This window comes from Pseudopodoces humilis, chromosome 1 (assembly GCF_049639895.1).
Source record: "Pseudopodoces humilis isolate 2021_Gansu_Grassland_sample_001 chromosome 1, ASM4963989v1, whole genome shotgun sequence".
Taxonomy (NCBI): Eukaryota; Metazoa; Chordata; class Aves; order Passeriformes; family Paridae; genus Pseudopodoces; species Pseudopodoces humilis.
Window position 1 is genome coordinate 135,311,517 of NC_142200.1, and position 24,444 is coordinate 135,335,960.

Consider the following 24,444-nt stretch of genomic DNA (forward strand, 5'->3'; position numbering starts at 1 on the left):
CTGGGGTTGTCTTATTCCCTCTTTCATACTCAAGCTACAATCACCTACCCTTTTGTGTTATGAGAAGTGATAGAAAGTGGAGAGTCGTGGAGCCCATATGGATATGGGGTATTTTCCCCCTCAAATGATCTGTATGTGTGTTAGCATGGAAGAAATGAGCTATGAAGTTTGAGAGCCTGAGACTATGGTAGTGATAACAGTCCTGAGCAGAGCAAGGTCAGTGGAAAACTCTGGTTTTGATATTAATGAATGTGAATATAGAACATTGCAAAATACTCTTATGCATTTGTCCCTCAGATAAGGGATGTGTTACAAAAGCACAGTCACCGCTTATTCCAGACACATTGATGTGCACTGAGGCCAACAGAAAAATTTGCTTTTTCCAACACATTTAGCGCTGCAAGTCTGCTCTGATACCCCAGATGTTTCAGGTTGATTCTTTTGCAATTTTTTTGCATTGCCTTTACTCACAAAATAGTGTTTAAAGCTTTTAGAATGAACACGCCACTTTATTCTTGTTTGGGTAAAGAACACACCTGTCTTTGGTGTTCAGGTCACTGAAGTCTGAGGACAGTGCAAATATCTGCTCTAAAATAATCACTACAGATTTCTTTAGTACTCTGTGAAAGGGTCTTTCCATTTTATTTGGATCACAGTGGATTAGCTATCCAGACAATGCAAAAGGCAGATTTTAAACACCATGTTGCAAGGATTTTATATGTACATTGTATGCTTGTGCATAGAGGTGACGGAACCAGGCAGAAGAAGATGCAGTAGTTAATCTCTCTTGGTCAATGTCCTTGTCAGATGAACATATTTTTGAAGTTAGCATGCAACCAGTAAACCAATACCTTTTTTTATTGAGAGCCAGCTTACTTTAAATGCAAAACCCAGAAGTCAGCTGGTGTAGCCTCTGCATTGCAGGCTACAAAATACAGAAACCTCATAGGTACTGGAAACACTTGTGTCCTTGCCCTGAACCATGCTAAGAAAAATGTTTATGACTGTTTTTACTGATAGGAAGCAAACACTGAATATTTTCTGCTTTTTGAATACACTTATTTAAAATGTCAGAAAAATAAGATACATGTGATAGTTCTTCATGGTTCTGTTGCCACTAATCTACATAGCTATCCTAAAAATTCTGGCAACTACTGTCAGGGAGATAACTAGAGGCTGTTGTTTATGTGATTATCCACATTAAGAACTGTGATTAGGCAGGGCTGTATGTCTCCTGATCTTAATTACATATTTTCTCTGTGTGTATGACAAAAGTTTAGGGTATTGGAAACAGAGTAGAGCTATGGCATCATAAATTCTAAGAGATTATACAGGTGGATTTTGGTGAGGAGTATTTGTGTATGTTCTCTGTGTTTGTGTACGTCTGTGTGCTGTGTTCCCAGGTTACCTTTAGCTGGAAGGGACCTCAGGAGGCCTCTACTCCAACTTCCTGCACAAGGGACAGTCAGCTGTAAGATTTTATACAAAACAAGATTACTAAGGGCTTTATCCAATAGGTCTTAAAAACTTGCAGGGGTGGAGACAGTGTGCAGGCATGCAATAAAGTAACATGGTTGTAATTTTTTTAGATAGTGGTAAAATATTGGATGTTGCTGGAACATATCATGGGACTTATACATGGCAGGGCTAAAGATAGGTCAGTGAAGGTACAGGCACTGATTTTACTATTCTTTCACATCTTGGACTCCCATTCTCATCCTTCTGGCATTACTTGTGATACCATGACAAAACTCAATCTTCCCCTTCCATGGATTTGAAGGTGCAGTAGGTATTGTAGGAGGGCATTGCTATTTTTGCTACTCTAAAGCTTTTTTGAGAAGTTCAAAGGGCACATTTGTCAGAGTCTGGGCTCACTGAATAGCCAAGTATATGTGTGAAGGGCTTGAGAGTAGGAGAGAAAAGGACAGCAGCCAATGACCTGAGCCAACTGCCACGTTGGGTTTTCATTGACCTTTTTATTTTAAAGTAATATCTTGCACTGCCAGCTTGCAGGCACTTATGTAGTACAGTCTTGCCAGCCCTTCATTCAGAGAAATCAATCTTGTAGTGAGGGGAGCAGAGCAAGGTCTTGTGGTCTTTCCTCTTTACTCATAATTCCACTGAAGTAACTTGCTTGAATAAACTTAGATGTATAAGAATTTGTAGATAAAACTCTACATTAATATATTATTTTCAAAGAAGTGATGTAAAACCAGACTACAGTCATGAAAAACAGTGTACAATTTTTCGCCAGGGGCTTAAAATTTTTTCTTAAACAAATAAATAATGAATTAATTAATAACTAAATTAATTAATATGCACACCTATATAATTTTATCTATTATTTCATTATATATAATCAATATTTTAATTAATAATATAATTAATTAATTTTTAAATAAATTGAATTTTTTTATACAGTTTGAGCAGTAACACGAGCACAAGTCTAAAATGTGCTACATTTGAAAAGTAAAAGTGTGGGGAACTCTTTTCTGTTCATAAAAAGCTTTGAAACACAAAAACGATCAGGGGGTAAAATGTGGGTGCATTTAAATGAAGGAAAATAGTGCTGGGACATACTCATAGTGTGTTCCTAACTAAAGCCTGGAACCATGCTCTAATAATCCATCCTCGTTGCTCTGCAGTAAAGCTGAACCATTTGGTGCTTGGCAAGGTGAGCCAAGCTCAAGCAGGAGACCACAGCAGGGCCACTTCCATGCCAAAGGATTACTGAAGAGCACCTGATTAAAAAAATGTAATCACTGAAAGCCTTCATTTGGCCCACTGTTTCTGTTGAATTAGAGTTAGAATACAGGAAGTTTTACGTAACTCTTTCATGTTTAGTATTTTAGATATCTTTTATATAATTCTTTTTGGGTCTCAGTGCATGTAAGCTAGAAAGGATTGGAATAATTTTCTCAGCCAAACATTTTGATGACCACATTGATCACTTGGCAAGGGAACTCAGTCAATAGCAAGATGCTTAGAGTATGTTTGAATTTTACTCTAGTGACTTAAATTTATGAAATACTGACACATGAAAAAAAGGCACTCTCATGTATTAGTTCAAAATATGTGATAGGACTTTTGAATATGAGATAGAAAGATATTGAAAGACAGACATTTTTATTCAATTGTAAAACTGAAGAGGCAAGATGTTTTGATAGTATAGATGAGCCAGAATTGAACTGTGCCAGAAAGGAAAACATGAAAAATTTTAGTCACCACATACATCTCAGCAGGGCAAAGTGATTTACTTTCTCTCATTGTTTTAGCACCTGAGAGACTGCATGTTGGTGGGAGATAAATTTCAGTCATTCTTTTACACTTATCCAAGTGTCTTTCAGTGAAAGTTGGGGGCATGTTCCTTTTTTCCCATCAAATGCCTTTTCTCTTTGTTTAGCCATGGTTTCATACCTAAGACCTAGGGAACAACACCTATAACCAAATGAAAGCCCTGTAGGTTGTCTTTAATCTTGCTGAACTTGCTAGGTTCAGCTGTTGCCTGCTTTGTGGTTGTGCATCAACAAGAATCTGAAGCAAAATGAAAGCAGAAGCAGTTCATTCTTAAGGAAGACTTGAGTTAGATAAGCTGATACTGCCACGCTGTTTCTGATATGAAAATGGGTGCAGTTGTAAATCAGTGCTATCAGGGGAAACTGGTGATCATAACTCACCATGCCTTGGAATATGAGGTTGAGATAAGACATTGACCAGGCTAATACGTACAGGTAAGGTATAAAACATGATATCCTACCTCTCATCTTCCATGTCACTTGACAGAGTACTCTGCATCAACACAGAAGAAAAGGAAAAGACAAATTCTCCATCTCAAAGATTGTTCTCTGTGAATAATACAGGAGCTGAATTATAGGGTTTTTTCTCCTTTGGTTTTTCTTCTCAGTCTCTCTTCATTTATGTATGAATGCATTAGGTATTTCCTAACCATCTACTCAGATTTTAAGTGTTGCACCATTAATGGTTAATGATTAGGAGAGATAAGAAATTCAATACATTATAATGGAGAAAGAGGAGAGTTGATGTTTTTGGAAGAGATCCTTAGGAAAGGAGATTTCATCTGTCAGAGATGGGGCTGCCCATAGTCATTCTACAAGCTGAGAATTGAGAGGGTGCAGGCAACGGTATCTTTATGGTTTTTAATACCAATTCCTAGGAGTTAAGCAGTTTGCAGACTAAAGTATATGAGAACTAGTGAAATCTTTGCACTGGAAAAATGTTACAGAATTATAATACTGATAGTGCAAAGTTTTTATTACTGTGTAGCACTTCTAAACATCTCCTTTCTAAACTCTGATATAAGAGATCAGTGGAATTTTAATCAGTGGTTTTAACCCAAGACCACATATCATCTGATGTAAATAGGAAATTAGCTTTTTGCTTGTAGAGAGGAACTGGAAAAAGTAATATAAACACTCATGAGAGTAGAGAAAAGTTTACAATATAACATGTAAGTTACAATATGAAATTATCAAAACACATCAACAAATACCAATGCACAAGCTATTTTGTATTTCTGCTAGTATTGATAATAGTAGAGTTGTCTGACAAAAATATCAGAATTTTAATTTGCTAGGATTAAAAAAATGAAGAGTTAGGGGCCAGCAGGTCAAAAATTTGCCACATAACTAGCCAGATGGATTTCTGAAAATGAGACATTCAAATGACCAGTACCTGGGTCTAAATCTACATCATATCAAGTAGGGAGAGATGAGATTTCTGTTCTTAAAAGTAGCAACAGTACTGCAGATGCAACAAAAGATGTTCATTGGAGCAAGCAATTAGTCTTTACAAAAAGCAGCCTTTTCCTATGTGATACAAACTTTCTCATATATCTCTTGGATATAACTCTGCTTATTAGAATCACATACAAAAAGAACTCTTTTCAGCAAGCAGTGTTTTATACAAACTCTTTAATTTCTAGATTTTATGCCTTTGTGAGACTAAGCACAGATCTGCAAATATATGCAAGTTTTGAGGAAACTGTTAGGAAATACCATGTCCTTCATGACCAATATACGGTATCCATGTGCTGATCTCTCTGAAATCTGAATCCAAAGTAAATTTCTTGTAGTGGCATGATGCTGTGCAGTAAGTTCTGCACTTTTTTTTTTTTTTTTTTTTTTTTTTTTTGCGCGGGGGTGGGGGGAAGAAAAAGCAAAGAGAAATCTGTCAGTTTGATCAAAGCTTTTCTCAGAAATGGATGGCAGGATTTCCAAGCTAATAAAATTTAAAGAAATTCCAAGGTAATACATATGGACAAAATACCATCAGAAGATAAAAAGATGAAATGAGTCTTTCATTGCACAAAAGTTTGTAAGTGGAAGAAAATAACATTTCATACAGTTCTCTTACATATCATTACATGATAATTTATCAAACTTAAATTATTTCAGTCATTCATCATTTTCATTACTATTTGATGTTAATATTTTAAACAAGCCAGTATGCCAGAACCTTATTGCATATGGTTTAATCAGTAAAAGCAATGTACAGAGAAAAGGAAAAGAATGATAGTGAGAAAATAGAATAGAGAACTTTCCCCTGAGAATTAAAACACAGCAAAAAATCTAATATAGGAACTGGAAAATTAATCCAAAATTGAGCAACCAAACAGTATAGAAATGAAAACAAGACACAAATGACATCTTGTACTTTAATACAGTCAGGATTCTTATTGTCACGACTACATATTATAGAAGATATTTGTAAAACCATGGATTGTACATTCAGTGCTTGTTCTTTGCTTGCATACAGTTATTTCTCACTACTCCTTGCAAGCTTTCTTCTGCTTTCCTAAAACACAACTTACATAATTGTAGAAGATAAATATTTTATTCTTTCCTTTTGCTTCCTCTGTATTGATGTGCGGTTTCTCATCTCATATTTAAATTATGAGCCCTTTGGTACAGGGATATTTGGCATTGCTGCACTGTGTGCAGCAGGGTCCTGATCAATGAGAAAGAATCACATTAATAATGTCTGTTACTAATAATAACAGTGAAAGTGTTTAGAAATAATTTATTAAAGGTGTGAGCAAGGACACAGTTACTGGTGAATTTCTCATATCTTCAGAGGACTGGTAGCATGCAACTGTTTTTATACTTCTAGAGAGTATAGGCACTTTATGAGAATTATCTGAGAATATTTGAGATATGCTTGAAAAGATTAAGCCTAAAAAATACTAATAGAAAAAAGCCTAATACTGGTTCCACATGGAACTGCTCTACTAATTTCTATGGAGACGCACCCAATTTGTATGAGAAGACATGCATTAGATGATAAACAAAGCAGTTGGAAATAATAGAAGAAAATTAGATGCACTAGATTAAATGCTCAATAGAAAGCATCAGTCGGTGGGATTTAAGGTGACAGAGGGAATAGTGGAAAAGCTGGCAATGTGAAGGGGCAGCAGCAAGAAGAGGTCCCAGTTCTACTCAAATGAATATTTCTGTCCTCTTCTGAACAGGCACAGAAGGTTGAATTTGTCCTTTTTTAGGGGCCTGACCTGAGCTCATAAGGTACAGACTGTCCCAGGGAATGCATTCAAGCATTCCATGTGAACTGGAGCAGCTCTGTTGGCATGGGTTGAAGGCAGACCAGCTCCAGATCCCTGAGCTGCCTCACAGGGGCCATGCCTTGACACATAATGGATTTGGACTCTCTCAAACTAACCAGTGCTTTGAAACTGCTTTTCCATGGTCTGAGTAGGGTTACCAGTCCCTTGGTTTGGCGTTGCCAGCAAGACTGCATCCTGCATTGTCAGCTGAAGAGGCTCCGAAGGAAGTTTGTGTTACATAGTTTGGCACCAGCATGAGTTGGGAGGATTCAGATACAGGCTAGATTAGACAGGGTTTTTGTGACTTACAGCAAATAGTCCTGAAGCTAGGCCTTTAGATGCCTTAGATCCCATTGGCAAGTAATGATTACTGGGTTACTTGTCTGGTTTTCTCTTATATGTTGCAGACAGTAGAGGGTCCTTGCTTTGTACGTCCTGTGTGAGATTGATTTAAGGCTGGTGAGAAAGACATTGAGCCAAAAAGCAGGCAAAAGTAAACCTAAGCAGTTATTTGGAATACCTGGAAACTTTATCAGTGTCAGGGACAAGGATGGTGTCAGGGACAAGGAAGGTGAAAGGCCTTGAAGGGAAGCTGTGTGAGGAGCAGCTGAGGTTAGCTTGAGGTCTGTTCAGCCTGGAGAAGAGGAGGCTGAGCGGAGACCTCACCGCAGTTACAACTTCCTCCTGAGGGGAAGAGGAGGGTCAGGCACTGATCTCTTCACTCTGGTGACCAGTGACAGGACCTGAGGGAATGGCCTGAAGCTGTGTCAGGGCAGGTTTAGGTTGGATATTAAAAAAAGGCTCTTCACCCAGGGAGTGTCTGGGCACTGGAATAGGATCCACAGAGCAGTCACAGCACCAGCCTGACAGAGATCCAGAAGCATTTGGACAATGCTTTTGGGCTCATGGTGTGACTCTTGGAGCTGTCCTGAGCAGGGCCTGGAGCTGGATGCAAGGATCCTTGTGGGTCCCTTCCAATTCTGCATATTCTGTGACATTTAGGAAAAAAGGTAAATGAAGTTGTGTTGGCATAAGGAAGTCCCTTTTACTTTTCCTTCAAGCTTTGTATCTTGTTCAGACATTTTACTTCCTTTTGAATTTTGGAATTTTCTATAGGAAATAATTTGTTCTAAATAACCACAGTTTTTAAAGCATGGATCTATGATTTAACCTTCAGATATCTTCTTCTATGACAATCCGAGTGTATAAGTTTTCACATTAGTCAGAGTAAAAAAAACTGTATGTATTCTTTGAGTATGTTTTTGAATGTATAAATCTTGGTCAGTTTGTTAACAACTTAATCTCCAGCACATACTGAAATGCTATATACAGAGCAAGTGTTCTTAATGTTCAACTCTTTCTCTTAAATTTTTAATCTGGCATCACCAGCATGCTGAACCCTTGAAATGTGGGAATTTGAAAAAATCTGACAGGGCTTGCTGGCCCTTAGAGTCAGCTTACTCTTTTTTCTGTCTTTATTGATGGCATTGCCTTGAAATCTGCAGAGAACTGATCTATAAAAGTCTGTGTAGTGGGTTATTTAGTCAGCTATTTATATCTATATTTATTAAACTTGTATCTGCTTTCCAAGCCTTAAGGCATTTTTACATCTTTGAAATCATAATCAAAATAAGTTACTGCCATAGTGGCAGGCACTCTCTCTTCAAGTATTCACCAATTGTTGCTACAAGAAGGCAAAATGCTGCCATAACAAGTATTATAAAACCCTAAGGAACATGTTTATTAACCATTAATTCAATGTAAGGCTCTGTTAGAATATCATATGCTCAGTTGTTTAAAGACCCAGGAATTTTGAAAGATAGCTGAATCAGAAACATACTCTAAACGCTTACCATGTAAGTCTTAAGCAAGATTAATAAGTCAATTATTGGCAACCATAAGGTATCTGCCAATTTCAGATGTCACCAAGAATACATTAAAAAATCATAATTCCTTTTTTAGCTGCTCTTCATGCAACTTTTCTGGAGCCAAAACATATTCCAAGTTACTCGATTTGCAGAACAGGAAACTTGATCTGTTTTGATCCTGAGCTGAGATGTCTTTATGTGAGCTGTAATTACTGCTGTTGGTTGTGGGATTAGCAAATAATAAGGAACACTTCTTGTCTCAGGCAGGATGTCTTGTCTGTTTAGGATAAGGGACATCAGTGTTTGCTACATTTGAAAAGGAAACCTCTAGTATATTATATTTTTCACAAGTGTCTATGAACTGGGCTAACCTGATAGCATCAAAAGCCTTTCATAGCAAATGATGTAGTGAGGCACTCATGAGTGCAAGGCACTCATTTCTGGTTTTACTCTGCAGTGTGTATAGCAGACATCAGATGTGATCAAGAACTTGTAGACGTGAAATTGATAGATAACTAATTATATTTGATACCATAATTAATATGTGTTACTGTTAATAGTTACAATAATAATAATAATGGATCAGATTAAATAAGGAAGTTGACAGAATGAATTATTGAGAAGACAGAAAAGGGGAGAAAAATTCTCTGTTACTCTCGACAAAAGCAAGAAAAAGTTTGGAACTTTGATCTAACTTCAAGTAATGTTTAGTCTTAAATCATTAAGAAATAGGTTAGAGAACAGGAAAACATTGAAAGAAGTTGAAAGCATTCAGAGTGAAAGAGGGAAAATGGTATAGAGCACAGAGAAGTTCCTGTTGCTAAACACGGAGTGCTCTATTGGTCTAGAGAGAACAGCAGACATTCTTGGGATTTTGAGTTGTCTTGAGTTACCTAAGCAAGTTCGAAGAAATGGGTTTTTTACCCTCCATGTGTGTCTTTCATAAAGTAGATGAAATGTTGTGGCATGATACACTGGATCTGCTAGGTTCATTTCCTCAGACTGTTTAAAGTAATGCATTTTTCTCAGACATGTCACAAGCAATCCCATCAAAATCTGCCTGAATGGATTTGTTTTAAATCATAAATATTTGTGTTATATATAGTAAATGTTCAAGAACCTTGAAGAAAAAGAAGGTTATGGCCTTCTGAGTACTCACAGATCCTCAACTAAATATGAGTCTTGAAATGTTTGTTTTGGGCAGTCTCACCACTTGGTTGGTTTACCTCATTGCTATCTCTCTATCTATCTTAGCAGCCTGACTTTTCTTTTAAAAAATTGCTGTGTTTCTCCCTGGCCCCCTGGCAGTTATTTTGGTTTCTCTTTGCCATCTCATTCTTAGTTCTGGTGCCAACTATTAATTTTGCTCTTAAATATTTTGCCCTTGTCTTTTATGCTGTTTTTATTGTATGGTTGTTTATTCAACACCACAAGCATCTTTGTAGGGAGGGTGGAGAAGGAAGTTCATATAAATAAATAATTGCAGTTAAATGCAGTGCCTAGCAACAAAATGCAGTGGAATAAGTCTCCCCTGCTAAAAGGTGGGCCTTTTCTTTGAGAAATCAGTGAAATGTTTGGAGGACTCCCCCTGTGCTCAGGAAGGAGTGGAACATTTGAAGAGAGCCTCCTTCTGCTGTTTTATTTGTTAATGAATGCATTTTGTGGACCACGAGAGTGAGTTGTGCCAGGAATGCAAATGAGTAATCTTCTCTGGGAAGGCTGCTATTTTTAATGCCTTATTTTTGCAGCTGCAGCAACAGGAGGGATCCAGCAGGTACTGGTTATAGGTATTTTGGTTGGAGGAAACCAAAGATGATTGAATAGTTTAGCCACTAGTAGGGAACATGTTTCCTCATACACCTTCAATTTTTATCATGGCAAGTCTTTTAAGCACTCAGCTTACCATTGGGTAAGCATTGCAATCACAGATTGCAGTGCTCAATTTTGGTGTCTTGAGGTCAAGTGAGGTACTCTACATGACAGGGCTATGTGGTCAGTCAGGGACACAGACACCAGCGCACCTGCTTTGTTTGCTTGGGCAGTGGGATGTCCTGGAAAGAAGATTTGTGCTTGTCATCTGCCTAGTTTTCCTGCATGGGAAAATGCCTTCCTTCTCCAGGGCTGCAGACTTGAACTCTTTCTTCAGGCACACCATGCAATCTTCACTTTCTTACCAAGTATAGGTGGTAAAAGCCCCAGCCTGTAGACAGCATTTTTATCCAGTATCCCACTTGTTAATGTTTTCTTTCTGGATGTGACACTTGGGTCCTGTTCCCCTCTCTGGCTCAGAAGATACAAACTTGTACCACCTTGAAGAAAGTTTTACTGATTTGTCTCTAGGATGCCGTAGTATGGGAGGTGTTCAGCCTGATGTGCTGATACTGTTCCATTTCACATTGCTCCATTATGCAGTAGTAAATGGGTATAAGCACAAGTATTAATCAAAGTCCACAGCAGTAGGAAAGATGTGGTACCCATTGGTTAGATTACATATTGAAATGGGGTGATCTAGCTTTATAACTGCTTCAGGGAATGGTTATTTTTAGGTGTGAGCAGAAAGTAGCATATGGACCTCAACTGTTGTCACTGAAAAGTTGTAGCTTGAATTTGGTTGTTTTCCAGGTTAAATCATTCACTGTCAAGAGCGTTCCTCAGAAACCTGCTAATTGTTGCACGGCAGACAGGTGTGTTGTTTTGTCTAATCCCACTAAATTTTCAAAATAATAAAAAATTGCTCCTCTAAGGTTTTTTTCCTTATTCACAAGTAATTTCTTTATAGTTTGTGTACATGTTTGAAATTAATGGCAGTTACAATCACATTAAACAAACCCTAAGTTACAGAGAGAGCATAGTACAGCAAAACAAACTACAAGTCCTAGGGTTGTTTTGAGTGTCTGAGTTCAAATCTTTAGGACCTGAAAAGACTTCATGTCATGTGCTGAAAATTATTCAAGTTTTTAATGATAACTGAAAAAGACATTAAATATCAAAGATGTGCTTGTCTAATGCAACCTTACATCTCAAATGTTTTTGTGGTGTCTTTTTCTTTTTGAAAAAAGAAATTGCCCATGTCAGACAATTAAGAATTCATCCATAAGTGCATTTGGTAATGCAGGTTTCTGGAAAACCTGGATGTATTCCAAGGCTAGAAAATGCAGTATGAAAATGCAACATTTGGAAGATGAGATGTGCCTTTTATTCCTTCAGGATTTTACTGTTGCTGATTGTTCAGGTCATGAGCAGCTATAAAGATCTTTCATGTGTCATGAAACTTTGTTTCCAAGAGAAGAAGTTAGTACCTTTAGTTTCTCCCAGTCAATAATTTCACATTGTGCAACCTGATTCCTCTCTTTCCTGCATCATTGTACTTCAGACTTCTCATTAACTGTGCAGCAACCTCCATAGACTCTTAAAAGTTTTTCAAGTCCACACTCATCTTCCTGAAGATCTGCTTCAAGATTCATCTCTCCTACTTTCCTTTTCTATGCAGTTTCCACAGGGAGATTTCTCTTCTGAGTTGTTCTGTTCAGTTGGTTGCCACCTACATGTGTTGAAGCTTTTGAAGACTGCTCTTTCAGAGTTGAGTATGTTGTTCTCAAACTCTTGAAGAAATATTCTTCTCAGGTCTGTACTGAAGAGTTCTGCTCAGGCTCCTCTCAGTCCATCCAGCTCTGGTGCTGGTACATTGCTTGAGATTACGCCATGACAGTTTGTACGCCTAATCTTGAGAACAGTGCTTTCCATTTTAGGACTTTTTAATTTTTCTTCTCTAATGGAAATGTCACCTGTCCCTTAGGAACACGGCCCTCAGTGTGCTAATGTCTCGGTTATTTTCTATACCATCTTATTTCTGTGCTTCTGCATTTTTCAAGAGTTGCCTTAAAATCCATGAAACATAACTTTTGTTCTAGGTTCATTTCATTCCAAATTAGTTCAGTGTTCTAAAGTTCTTTGCTTCCTTTGATACACCCAGCTTAAAATATCAGTAAATATTAAATTAGGCTAAATAGTTCTGAAGGTTTTTCCAACTTCTTCTCTATAGTATATTAGAGTTGAACAATAGGCTTTACATGGTCTGACAGGTTGCTAGCTGCTGCCTGCACTTCAGAAAGAGGGAATGCTGAAAACTCTGAGTAAAGCTTTGGAGTAGCTATTTGCAGTGCAGGGATTATATATATATATATTTAATTAATTTTAACTCTGAACAACACATTTAACCATAGGCTCTCTCTAGCCTGTGGAGGGAAGTAGGCACCTCTGGAGGACAGTGCTCAAGTGCCTGTAGAAGGATGATGTGGTTTGCCCTCTGCCTACAGTGCTCCCCATTGAGTACAGAGGGAGCTTGGCCTGGCTGTCTTGGAATTTAACCATTCACTTTTCTTCCCTGGTTTATGTGTGCAGAACGTCTGCTCCAGATTCCTAGTCCCAGTAGAAATAGCTGGATTATAATATCAAACCACCCCAGTTTAATGTGGTGAGGAGAGTGAACATAGAGAGTAAGACTTTCTCACATGCTGTGTGAAGGAGTGTTTCATGGCTCATGGAGATGCCCTGTGAATTGTTCTGCAATAAAGCGTATTTCAGGATTGCAGGAGACTGATACTGATCTGTGTTGCTTTTCATAAAGCAGAAAACATTGGCACAGATACACCCAAATTATGCTGCTATTTTGGAATCAATGTGCTTTAGAATCAATGTGCATGAAAAGCAACTAACTTTTGAAAGGGAATCGTGATTTTACGGGCAAAAAAGAAATCGCAACAAAGGCATCAAATCTATTTCTGAATTTAAGTGTGTATGTATTCAAATATTTATACAAGCATGTGATTAATTTTATGCTGTTCTTTAAAAATCACCTGTGTGGCATATGTGACTGAAAGAAAATGACAGAAGAGCCTGATAATCTTGAATATAGAAATTTGTTCTGCTAAATTTGTTTTAATTTCTCAGTTATAATTATTTTTCAATATCTGCTCAACACTGTATAAATATTTTTTATGCTAAGATTTCTATTAAAAAAAATTTATTTTCCTTTTGACTTGACCAAAAATGAGCACTCTGGCCCTCTTAGCCAAGCAAACTGTCCAAACAGTTCTTTTGGAAGGTAAAAATGTTCATATTCATGTGATTGAAGAACTACAAGAATGTCTTCCTAGTAGGAAGAAAAGTAGTGTTTCATTCCTTTTTCCATAATTTCTACTGTGGAGTGCATTTTGAGTTTGCAGATGTGGCTGGTTTCTTCTGGACTTCATTAATTACCCATAATGAATTAATTATGTTAATAACATAATTTGCTTGATATGATTAGTGTAGATTGAAGATTAATGTAGATCGTGCCAGCAGAGTATGTCACTCATTTTTTCAATTCATCCAATTACCGGTAGCTTCAGTTTACCTAAAGCAGATTTATCAGACAGACATCCAGTCTTCATTAGGGAGCATTAGGAGATGGAGTGTTTCCAGCACTTCTTCTGGAGGCTGGTCACGCCGTGGTCCCTGGCTTGTGCCTACTGCTGTTGTTGCTACGGTGCATAAGCTGAAAATGAAAAGTCAATAGTTCCAGCAGAGATGTCTGCAGTAAACTGATCAGCACCGGCTGGATTGAGATGTCCGGCTGGTATTTTGTGGAGAGGGTTTTTCTAAATTGCTTGTTGTCAAAATAAATACCAACAAAAATTGTCCTCAGGAGGATAGCACACAGTTTTGTCCTGCTCTTTGCTGTGGTTTAGCAGGGTATTTCGAAGTCCTGGCCTGTCCCCATTACCTTTTCCAAATAACCATCTTAATAGTTGATGTGAATAAAATTCCTACCTTGACTCATGAACCTGCCAACATGTAGTTCAGAGAGAGCATGTGCAGCAAGGAGGGAGGTATTTCTGGAGAACCTAAACCATCAGATAGCTTTTTTTTCCTCACAAAGTTTGTTTTAAATACTTCTCTGGCTTTGTTAGATTAAGACGAGGAGATAATTATTTTTGGAACTCTAAATACTGCATGTTTTCTTTTTCCCAGGTATTTGGAAACACTCAAATAACACCCCCCCCACACACACCTTACAGTCTATATTTGTAGGGAATTCAGCTATAGTGTAACAAGATTAAAATGTCTATGTGAGTCTCTTTTATGACCTGTGCCTTGCATTAAGTATACTTGACAAATTGCTCTGAATAATTTAATCTGTTATGTCTTGATTTAGCTGCAGCTCTTGCAAGATTTATTTTAATATAGACTACTTTACTGTTATGTTTTAAAGATACCTTTTTCCTAAAATCACAGATGTGGTCTTAAAATTAATTGTTAGATTTTCGTTGGTTTTAATAAAATAATGAAAATACATACCATTAAAATGTGTCAGTGGTTTGGCAAATGAATAGGCCAAAGAGATGTCAGGGTTTTTTCATTTGATATGGCTCAGTTCATTAAAGTGCTTCTATTTCTGTTTCTTTGGTTACCACATTTCTTTTAATAAAAGAGGATAGTAATGCACCCAATAAGTAAGTTTAGGGTTTTTTTTTCAAATATGAAGTAGGTAGATTAGGGAATTCAGTTGCCTATTGTGATTTACCCAAGTGGCATGTCACATGGAAAAAAATGTATCTGAACAGATGAAAGAAGCAATTGGATTATAAAACTTAACTTGCAGAAGAAGCAAATATTTTAGAAGATATTTTGACTTTGCAGCTTCCTTTGATTTTTCTCTTTTAAATTTTACATCAGCATGAACAATTTTTGGTGTGCCTATACATTGCTGAGATAAAACATCCTGATGAAATTATTTCTATTAATTTTGAATTATGTTTTTTTAATGTAATGCAAACTGTGAAAGTAGAAGCTTTGAATGATTAAGGAGCTCAGCTTCTCCTCTGTATTTCGCTTGTGCTTCTCTGCTTAGCCTTAGTGTGCATGAAGCTGGAGCCCTGAATTCCCCCTCTGCTCATCTTTGCTTTTAGTGTTGCTGCTGGCAGATCACGTCTAGTAATCTTCACTCTAAACCTGACCATTTGCTTGATCAGGAAACACACATTTTCATCCATCTTTCAGTACTTAACTGGAAAGGAGGTGAAGACCTTTTCTTCTAAGTTTAAAAAACATCAAATGAAAGAGTGCAGAGCATCAGTGGTATATACACTGCTCTAAGCAGTCTTTTTGAAGACAGGAAGACAGATTTTTTTGAAAATATTTGGGTAGTTGCCTTTCAGTGAAGTCAACAGCTCCTGCATCTCTTACTATCCCCTAAGTATCTTTAAAATCAGATAAATTACTATGCATTAATTTTGTGCTTTCAGGCTGTGGTTGATGACTTTTGTGGGTCAGGAAAAGCATTTTGCTCTGTTAGCTAGGTAGATTCTGGTAGGCTTTACGTTTTAAAACACAACAGTTATTGTTTTTAAAGTGTCTTGTTTAAACACATTTGAAACTTTCTGAGGCAGTGTCTTGATTTCAGTGGAAACTTCTGACATCCAGCCAAGTCCACATCTGGCCAGTTCAGGTGTCTGAGTTGCTGAGATGAACCAACTCTCAAGTCCTCAGGGACTGACCTCTGAGGCTGTTCAGGCTGCTTTTAGGGTATTGTATTAAAGGTTGTGAGGTTGTCAGGAGGAGAGCCAGTGTATGTGTGGGGATAGACATCTACCAAAGACAGAGAAATAGCTGGAACATCAAAGCAGATGGGTGAGAAGGTCAGTTGGGCCAACCAAGCTCATTATTTTTTGGACTCCCTGAAAAGTATTTTCAAAAATGAAGCAAAAGCTGCTTTTGCTTTGTGCTACTGGTGAGTTAGAAGTACACTTGAGTGAGAAGAGGGAAAGGATAGTGTACAATTCAGACTTTATTTTCTCTTCTGCCTGACATGGGACGTGATTAAAACTATTAGATTTTTTTCAGCCTGGATTTTTCAATGTTAGGTAATTTGTTCATTGTGCTACACTTAGGCATGGTCTTGATGGAACTTCTGAGCCTCAGACCTTCTCCCTGTCTTGTACTGCTTCTACAGAAGCATTCAATAACCAGCAGTGGTCATTTGCCCCTAAGGTACTGGACTTTCCACCTCCAGCACCTCAGTGCCTATAGCCCCTTAGAGTGGGAGGCATCATACTTCCTGAATGATCATGTTTTACCTGTTTAGTACCTGGGCCAGTACCATTGGAATCTCTCCTTGTATTTGAGAAGTTTGCAGCTGAAGTTAAATAGGTTATTCTATTACACTGGAAAGCTAATCATGATCTCTGTGTTTGGAAACAGATGCAGAGAATATGTGTGATAATCATGTTTCAAGGTGATTTCTGTTTCTCCTCAGTTCCTCAGAGGGTTCCCACAGCAGCCTGGGGCAGAGGTCTAGTCTTTTTGTCCTAGTCCTAGTACTTGGAGTACCCTTCAACCTTAGCATTTATAACCAGTTCATGTGGGGAGTCAGTTGATGTCTCCTAAGATAGTGAACTGTTTTGTGACAAAGTTTTATCTTTTAATAGGAAAAAGTCCTGGATTGCTCTTCTCTACTGTGTGGGCCTTATTCGGTGTAAAAATCCATTTGTTGTGATCAAATCTGTCTACAGAATGCAAGCACATCTCTTTTTAAAGCTATTGTGGATTACATGTTAATTTTTTATGACTTGATTTTATAATACTATTCATTAGGCCAAAGCAAATAGGAGCAGTGAAGCTGGATCATTAAGGCTTAAGCAAAGGCTAGAATTTATGGTGAATAAATGCATTTTCAGGCCATGTGTTCAAGTCACTTGGAAATAAATATTTCCACAGCTAATAGGGTCCGTAGCATATCACTTTTTCTCCTTAAACTGGAGGAGATACATGACAGCATCTTGGAAATCACATGGATGTTTACATTCCTCAAAATAACCTATTAAGGGTGTCTTGTCAGTAATTATTTGAAATCTCCCTTATGAACAGAGGAAGCCAAAAAAAAAAAAGGAGGAAAATAATTGAAGATATATCTGTAAAAAGGCATTCTAAGTATGCATTCTTTTGTCAAACCAGAATGATCTTGAAGTTTCTGTTTGCTTAATCTCCAGTTAAATCTCTCAGGGGGCTAAATGAGCTCCACTGTAAAATATATATTCCATAAAGAACTTTAGAGATCTGTTGTTACTGCCTGATGGGGATGAATCCATAGTGTAATAAAACCGTCTGATAGCAAAGCATTCTGATGAATGAAGTTCTAGAAGTCTGCCCTTTTATTTTACACTGGTAAAATTTTTCATTTACCACTGGTACTGGTGGGTATGTGCTTATACTGGGTCATGGTCTTCCAAAAGACTTTACAAGCAAGACATGTCTTTGCTGAAACAGACAGAGGTTTAATATGTATTAATAGTATTGTATTAATATTAATGTATATTAATAGTATAAGATAATCAGTGAAAGAAATACCAGTATCTATAGTTGAAACTATAGTGGGAGGGAAAATAGGATTTCAGTGGGCCAGATTTCAAGCTGGACTTGTGTGGGTGATGAGGAAAAATTTGTCTTCTTTTATGAAGAAACCCAGAAGATCTTACTTAAATGGCTGCAAGGATTTTGCTTATAACATACATCTTATCTGAAATGCAATTGCCCCCAGCAGCAGAGTGCTTGCAATGCTGTGTACTGGGAAGTTGATTCAGTTCCAATTCAGAGGCAAGAATAAAACCTACTGAGTAGTTACTGTGGTTTTGTGCAGCAAATATGTGCTTTACAGAGGCATTTGAGCTAATGATCAGGTGTAGCTCTGCTTTAAAATGGTGAGATTTGCAAGGACAGCAAGGTTTGATGGTACTGTTTGCTCACAGGCCTATTATAGTAAGATGTAATGTCTTAAAAAGCACATGTGGTTTAAAAAGTGGGATGGAAATGGAGGGAAATGTTCTTAAGTAATTAGCCTAAATATATATTTAGCTGTCATCATACCTCTAAAATGTTGTGTGTGGCTGCACCAGAAATATTTGTGGATGGTACAGGGCTGGCTAAGGAGCTGTGCCTTCGCTAATATTTAAGCAGATGATCTGAGCTGTGACTCATGTTTCGAGCAGTGGTATGTGGTGCCCGTAGTGTGCACAGGCTCATGAATGCCTTCATTCATCCCATCTGTTACGATGGCACCGTGCCCACATGGAAGTGGATTGGTCCCTTTCCTGGGAAGTGTAGTGCCAGACTGTTATGAGTTTGGATGGCAAGCTTATCTAACATTGCAAACAGCATCTCTGCTGCAGGAAATCCCTTCTCAGTGTTAGGACTGAGGCTTTAATAGGTGACTTCATGTACCCTGGAGGATATTCTATGTGTTGAAAGAAACTACTGAAACACGGCAGAAGGAGGAAGGCTGCCCATCCCTCAGCATGGCAGGATACTGAGGGGAAGTATCTGATGGCTTGTTGCGTAGCAGAATTGCCAAGTGACAGCCCTAGACAGCTGTTGCAGTCAGGCAAGGGCAGATGGTGTTGTGCAGTGGAACAGATCAGATGGATCTCTTCACAATATCTCCTAGAGCTTGTTAATGGAATTAGCCCAAAAGGCATTATCTTGAATGGCTGTGTCATGTCCTGCATTGAACTGTGCAGAGTACTTGCAGAAAATTCTGAAGTTCAATTTAAAAAGTACATAGTTTTCCTGTAAATTTCTTTGGGTTAAGTGAACGGAATTTTAAGATGAATTTGATTATTTGCAAATGGGAAAAAAAACCCGTTACTTTAGCATCACTTTTGTCTAAAGTGGGTGACTTGCATCTCAGATCCATCAGAAGATGATGCTGATGCTCCAATTCTACACTCTGAATTTCATTTCTACCTATATAACATGGATGACATCCCTGTCCACAGCACTAGGAACTAGATGATCTATAAAGGTCCATTCCAGCCTAAACCTTAGCATGATTCAACAACCAAGGACAAAAACAAGAAGAGTTCAAAAGTTTTGAAGACTTTGGGGCTTTCAGAGTTAAGGTCCTGCTCAAAATTTTTCATGTTTAGTTTTAGGATTTTTAGCATTGACAATACATGTATTTTTTTTTAAGCTCTTTGGCTTCTGATCTTTTGAGACTTTATAGTGTTGCCCATTTCCTCTCAACGTGAAGTATAGCAATTTGATGATTGTAGAAGAAAATGAGTTTTTGATCTATTCACATGACTTCTGTGGCTTCAGAATTGAAGTAAAATGTACTTGTCTTAAATACATTACAATATTGTTACAGCTGGCTATAAAGTGCTTGGCTTAGTCCTAATGCAGATTATTAATTGACATATAGTGAAGCAAATTCCCTAAAATAAATGCTGTGGTGCCTTTCTAGGCAATGGAGATGTGTACTGGAAGCCTTTATTAAGCCAAGCTCCTGTCCAAGTAGCTGGACCTGAACTTTTTCAAGGTACTTGATTTTATCCTTGGGTTATCTGTGGAACATATATTAGTAGGCCTGATTTACTAGACCCCCTAAAACAGTGTAGGAAGAAATGATATGTTTGATTTAGGCAGATTGAATCCCAGTCAGTGCACCTTGGGGAAGTACACAGTATTAAAGTATTTTTGCCTGGATCTGGTGCCAAGGTGAAGGGCAGAATTAATCATCTTTTAATGTGCACAGTAAAGGTAATCTGAAAGACAAAAGAGCATTTTGCGTTGCACAGTTTTGCTGACTATTAACATTATAGGGCTGTAATAAGGTGGATTTTTTTTTTTTTTAATTAAGAATCTTTCTAAATGCTGTTTATCTTTTAAGAAGCAATGGCACTGAGCCTATAAAACTCATTAATTCCCGATTTTTTTGTGTAGATGAACTCTGTTATGATTTTGAATGTTCAGTTGTTCAGTGTTAGTTCTCTTTGCACTTTTACTTTGTTACCTGTTCTGATAAAGAAAATTTGCTGTAACGTGTGAGGTGCTTTTATTGACTTCAGCTATTGTCTTTAGTGTGTGTTTGTCTGTTCATCATGTCAGATGAGTAACTGAGCTGGCTGATCGCTGTGTCAGCAAGCTAAGTCCCTCTTTCGTGTCCGTAATTCTCCAGCTCTAAACACACTTGACAGCTAGCTGGTGACCTTAGGAAGTCTTTTCATCTCTGACTCCACAAGTGGTAGCGTGACTACTGGAACAATGTTTTGGCAAGGACAGTAATAGCTTAAACCACATTGAGTTTAAAAGCAAACATCTAAACGCATTTGTCCAAATGACAAAGACGAGTCACAGTTCATGAAGTCTCACGCACATCTGCAGTAACTGGGATATGAACAGCCACTGTCTGGCTTATCTTCTTCTGGTTTCCAAATTATTTTCCCCAGACCTTTTTGTTTAAGTTTAAGCAGAAACTGATGTCTAGTATTTAAGTGGATGCCAGGAGCCGGCAAAACTGATGATAACACATTTCTTTATGTACAGTAAAGATGTTTTGTTCCATCCATCAGCAAAACCTCCCAGCATTTTTAAGAAGAGTGTGGTCTAATGTACCATAAACACATAAAGAGAAAATGAAATATTGTCAGGTTTTTGGTGGGCAGGGTAGTCTTTTAGAACTGAGGGATTCCCTTGTTCTGAGAGCAGCCTGGATATGTGGGTGCGTTTGGTGCTCGTCCTACACTCCTCACTTGGAGCTCAGCAACCTTTTGCTGCACATTTGTTGTCACTTGAAGAAGACAGCTCTGGGGATAACAGTAGGGAATGGGGGCTGTGATAAGGTAGAAGAGGCTGATGCAAAACAAACCAAAGACTTCTGTGTCATGTTCCTCTTTTTTGTTTGGGTTTTGGTTTTTTGTTGTTTTGTTTGGCTTGGTTTTTAGGAGGGGGTTGGTTTGGTTTGGTTTGGTTTGGTTTGGTTTGGTTGGTTTGTTTTGCTAGGGAGAGTGAGCAATGGAGTGCAGCAGTCATACTTTTGACCAGATTCTTTGCAAGAACTATATTTCACTTGTATTAAAAAGTTGAACAAATCTTCCAGGGATGTGTTTCTATAGCCCCTTGGCTCCAATGCAGTAAAGATTGTTCAATTTAAAAATTGTGCCTCTAAAATTCATGGTGTTTATAAGAGACATAATAGTGACAAGAGCTTAGAGAGGGCAGTCATCTGAACATCCTGGTGAGCTCTGATGGGAATGGGAATGACATATTCTTAGAATAGCCTTCTGCAATGCCTAAGAAGAAAGCAACACATACATATAGCAATTCTGACTCTTCAAAGCCTGGGTCCATGACAGACCATGTGCAAGAATAGGTAGAAATGGACACTGGCCCTTGTGGAGGCAGGGTTACAATTCTCCATCATATAAACACAGGAAGATCCAAAAGAGACTCAGACTTGGATGAAGTCTTACATCTGCATTATCCTTCACCACTGGTGAAGGAGGAGTTAAAATGTGTCTTTTTCAAAGGGGAAAATGAGAACAGTTTTCTCCAGCAGAGCCTTGCCTCTGCAGCCTTCACGGTGAGCTGTCAGGCCAGCTCACACCAGGCTGCATTTGAAGTGGTGGTTTCTTGGCTGATATCTAGCCAAATGCCTCAGCTGCTCCTACAAATGATTCAATGCAAATCAATGAGATTTTCTAGACACAAGCAGTTAATGTTTCAATAAGCAGCAGCAGATGAAATTGCTGTGTCAGATTGCATGGCAAAGAGAGCTGTTGCCCTTGTTCTGAAAATTCTATGCCTGGAGAGTTTTCAGATCTTCCCATTTCAATTATCTGAAAAATTCTGCTTTCAAATTAACTTTGAAATGTTCAGAGTCTCTTAATGCCAATCTTTTTTTGACATAGTTTTTCTTGTTTGGAAGAGTCAAAAGATGAAACATGGTGTTTTCTACCCCCTGGCAAATCTCAGGAGACAAGTTACTGCTACAGACTTTTCTCAGGTTCTGCAACTGTCCTAATGTATTTAACTGTATGTTAGGAAACTGCTGCCATTCAGCAGAATGTCCTGAGAAACTTTTTGTGGATGTGTTGTTTGCCCAAGCATGGTCATGCATATCTGGATGCATTTTGGTTTTCCAGCTGAATTTCCAAGGAGAAAAACTGCGGCCTTTCCTACATGCACAATTTGTCAGAATCCCAGAAAATGTCTACATTGAAGCATGTCAAATCAGGAAAAAATTTTTCACCCAAAGGATGGTTGGGCACTGGAACAGGCTCTCCAGAGCAGTGGTCACAGCATCAGCCTGACAGAGTTCAAGAAGCATTGGGACAATACTCTCAGGCACACTCTTGGGGTGTCCTATGCAGTGCCAATAGCTGGACTTGATGATCCTTGTGGGTCCCTTCCAGCTCAGTACATTGTGATTCTGTGTCAGTCCAAAAAAAAAAAAAAAAAGTGGAAAAAAAAGCAGATTAAATTTTGCAGTACAGTTTGATTCAGCAAATCATATTTTTAAAAGAAATAGTTTGATTCTGCTGTATAAAAAAAGCATTCCAGTGAAACGCAGCAGCTTCCATCTCTCTCAGCCCACATCTGCCATTTTTGCCCCCACTCTTCGGAAGAAGTCTATGTCACCCAAAGGATGTAGTCCTGGGCTTTTGGCCAATATCCTGAACTTGAATTCCCACATAGAAGAGCATTTACTTAGGAAAATAATATGTGGCAGCCAGTAGGCACAATACCACCGCTGCTGCCAGAATGTACTGACTGTAAATGAAGCTGTGACAGATGGCCTGAAATGTTTCAGTGCTTGCTTTCTCTAGACCAGGATTACCTAATTAATTTGTACTATGGTGCAGTGGGCTATTTTACTAGGTTCTGGTCAGACACATTGAATGCATGGGATCTAGGTTTGCTGGACCAAGCAGGGTCTACAGGTGGGGTAGGGGCAGTTTTCCAACAAATCCCTGGGACAGCAGGCTCCTTGGGACCAGATGAGTGGGAAGGAATATGGGATCAACCCTCAGGACACGAGGGACAATGTCTGCTGGAATGAGAAGAAGTGGACTCCTGATTCAAATTGTGACTGAGTTCACTGAGCTATCCTTTTTTTTAGAGAAGAGTAGTATTTCACTTAATAGTGAAGCTTCTATATGCACTATAGCTACAGAATTAGCTTTCTTTTACTGCTTATGGAGTGTTGTTGTTGTGTCCTTGTAGTCCTTAGTAGACAGGGAAAAAGGCTGGTAGGACATTTTTTATTTGGATTAGAGAAATGCATAGGTGAACAAAAAGGTTATTTTTCTTAAGAAGGTGGTGATTGATGCATGGAGAGATTTGATATAGCTTAGGTGAAATATGCAGGGAAGAAAGAGTTAAATGTGTCATAAATATTTCCTATTTTGGATAGAAAGAAGCTAGTGCAATTATTTTTAGTTTGACAGAGAGAAAATGAGCAACTATCATTTTGCTAGGTTTATTAGGAGTGACTTTGAAGTGTAACCTAGTAAATACAGCCTATCAAACCAGAATTAAACCAGCTGCATATTACTTGAATAGCTCAGGGAAAAAGTCCTTGTCTGTTCTATCCTCCTCTCTGGGTACATGTTTTCACTCAGTTAAGAAAAGTCAGTGGAATTGCATTTAAAAGTGTTGTCACTTCACAGTCTGTCACAGGGCTTTTGCCAACTCCCTTCAAAAAGGAGTTGGTGCCTAGAACTGTGCCAGCTGGTTGATCTGATCATCCCAACACTTTACTAGAAAATCTAAATATACAGCAGTATGAGCTGAAATGTGTCTGCTGTCCTGTTTTGAAACTATTCTGCATTTGAATGAAGAACTACTTTCTCATGAAAGCAGTACTGAAGATCTCTCTATCTTTCTGTTCTATAGGTTGTCATTTTGTATTTTGAGCCAAGTATATTTCGCTGTATTCTCCTAAGATGGGTTCGTCTTCTGGGCTTTGCTACTGTTTATGGAACTGTGACACTCAAGCTGCACAGGTATTTCACATATTAATTTCCATCTCTGTGGGAGTATGTGCAATCTGTGTGGGTACTTAGATGGAAGAGCTGCAAATATCATAAACAAGTGCCATTTCTACTGTGTATTTCTCCTCAATTTTCCTGTTCAAATTATATGCTACTAATCTGAATTGAGAGCTATGAATGCTGACAGGAT

The 24,444-nt window shown here is 38.1% G+C and overlaps 1 protein-coding gene across 2 annotated transcripts in view; it reads left to right on the forward strand.

The window, feature by feature from the left end:
• The window catches only part of GPR158 (G protein-coupled receptor 158), a 185,883-nt gene that overhangs the window by 109,397 nt on the left and 52,042 nt on the right, over positions 1 to 24,444 (forward strand). For both annotated transcript variants that reach the window (XM_005518734.2, XM_088065160.1), the window contains exon 6: positions 24,157 to 24,266. In XM_005518734.2, coding sequence (XP_005518791.2) covers positions 24,157 to 24,266 — 110 coding nt within the window. The remainder of the gene's footprint in view (positions 1 to 24,156; positions 24,267 to 24,444) is intronic.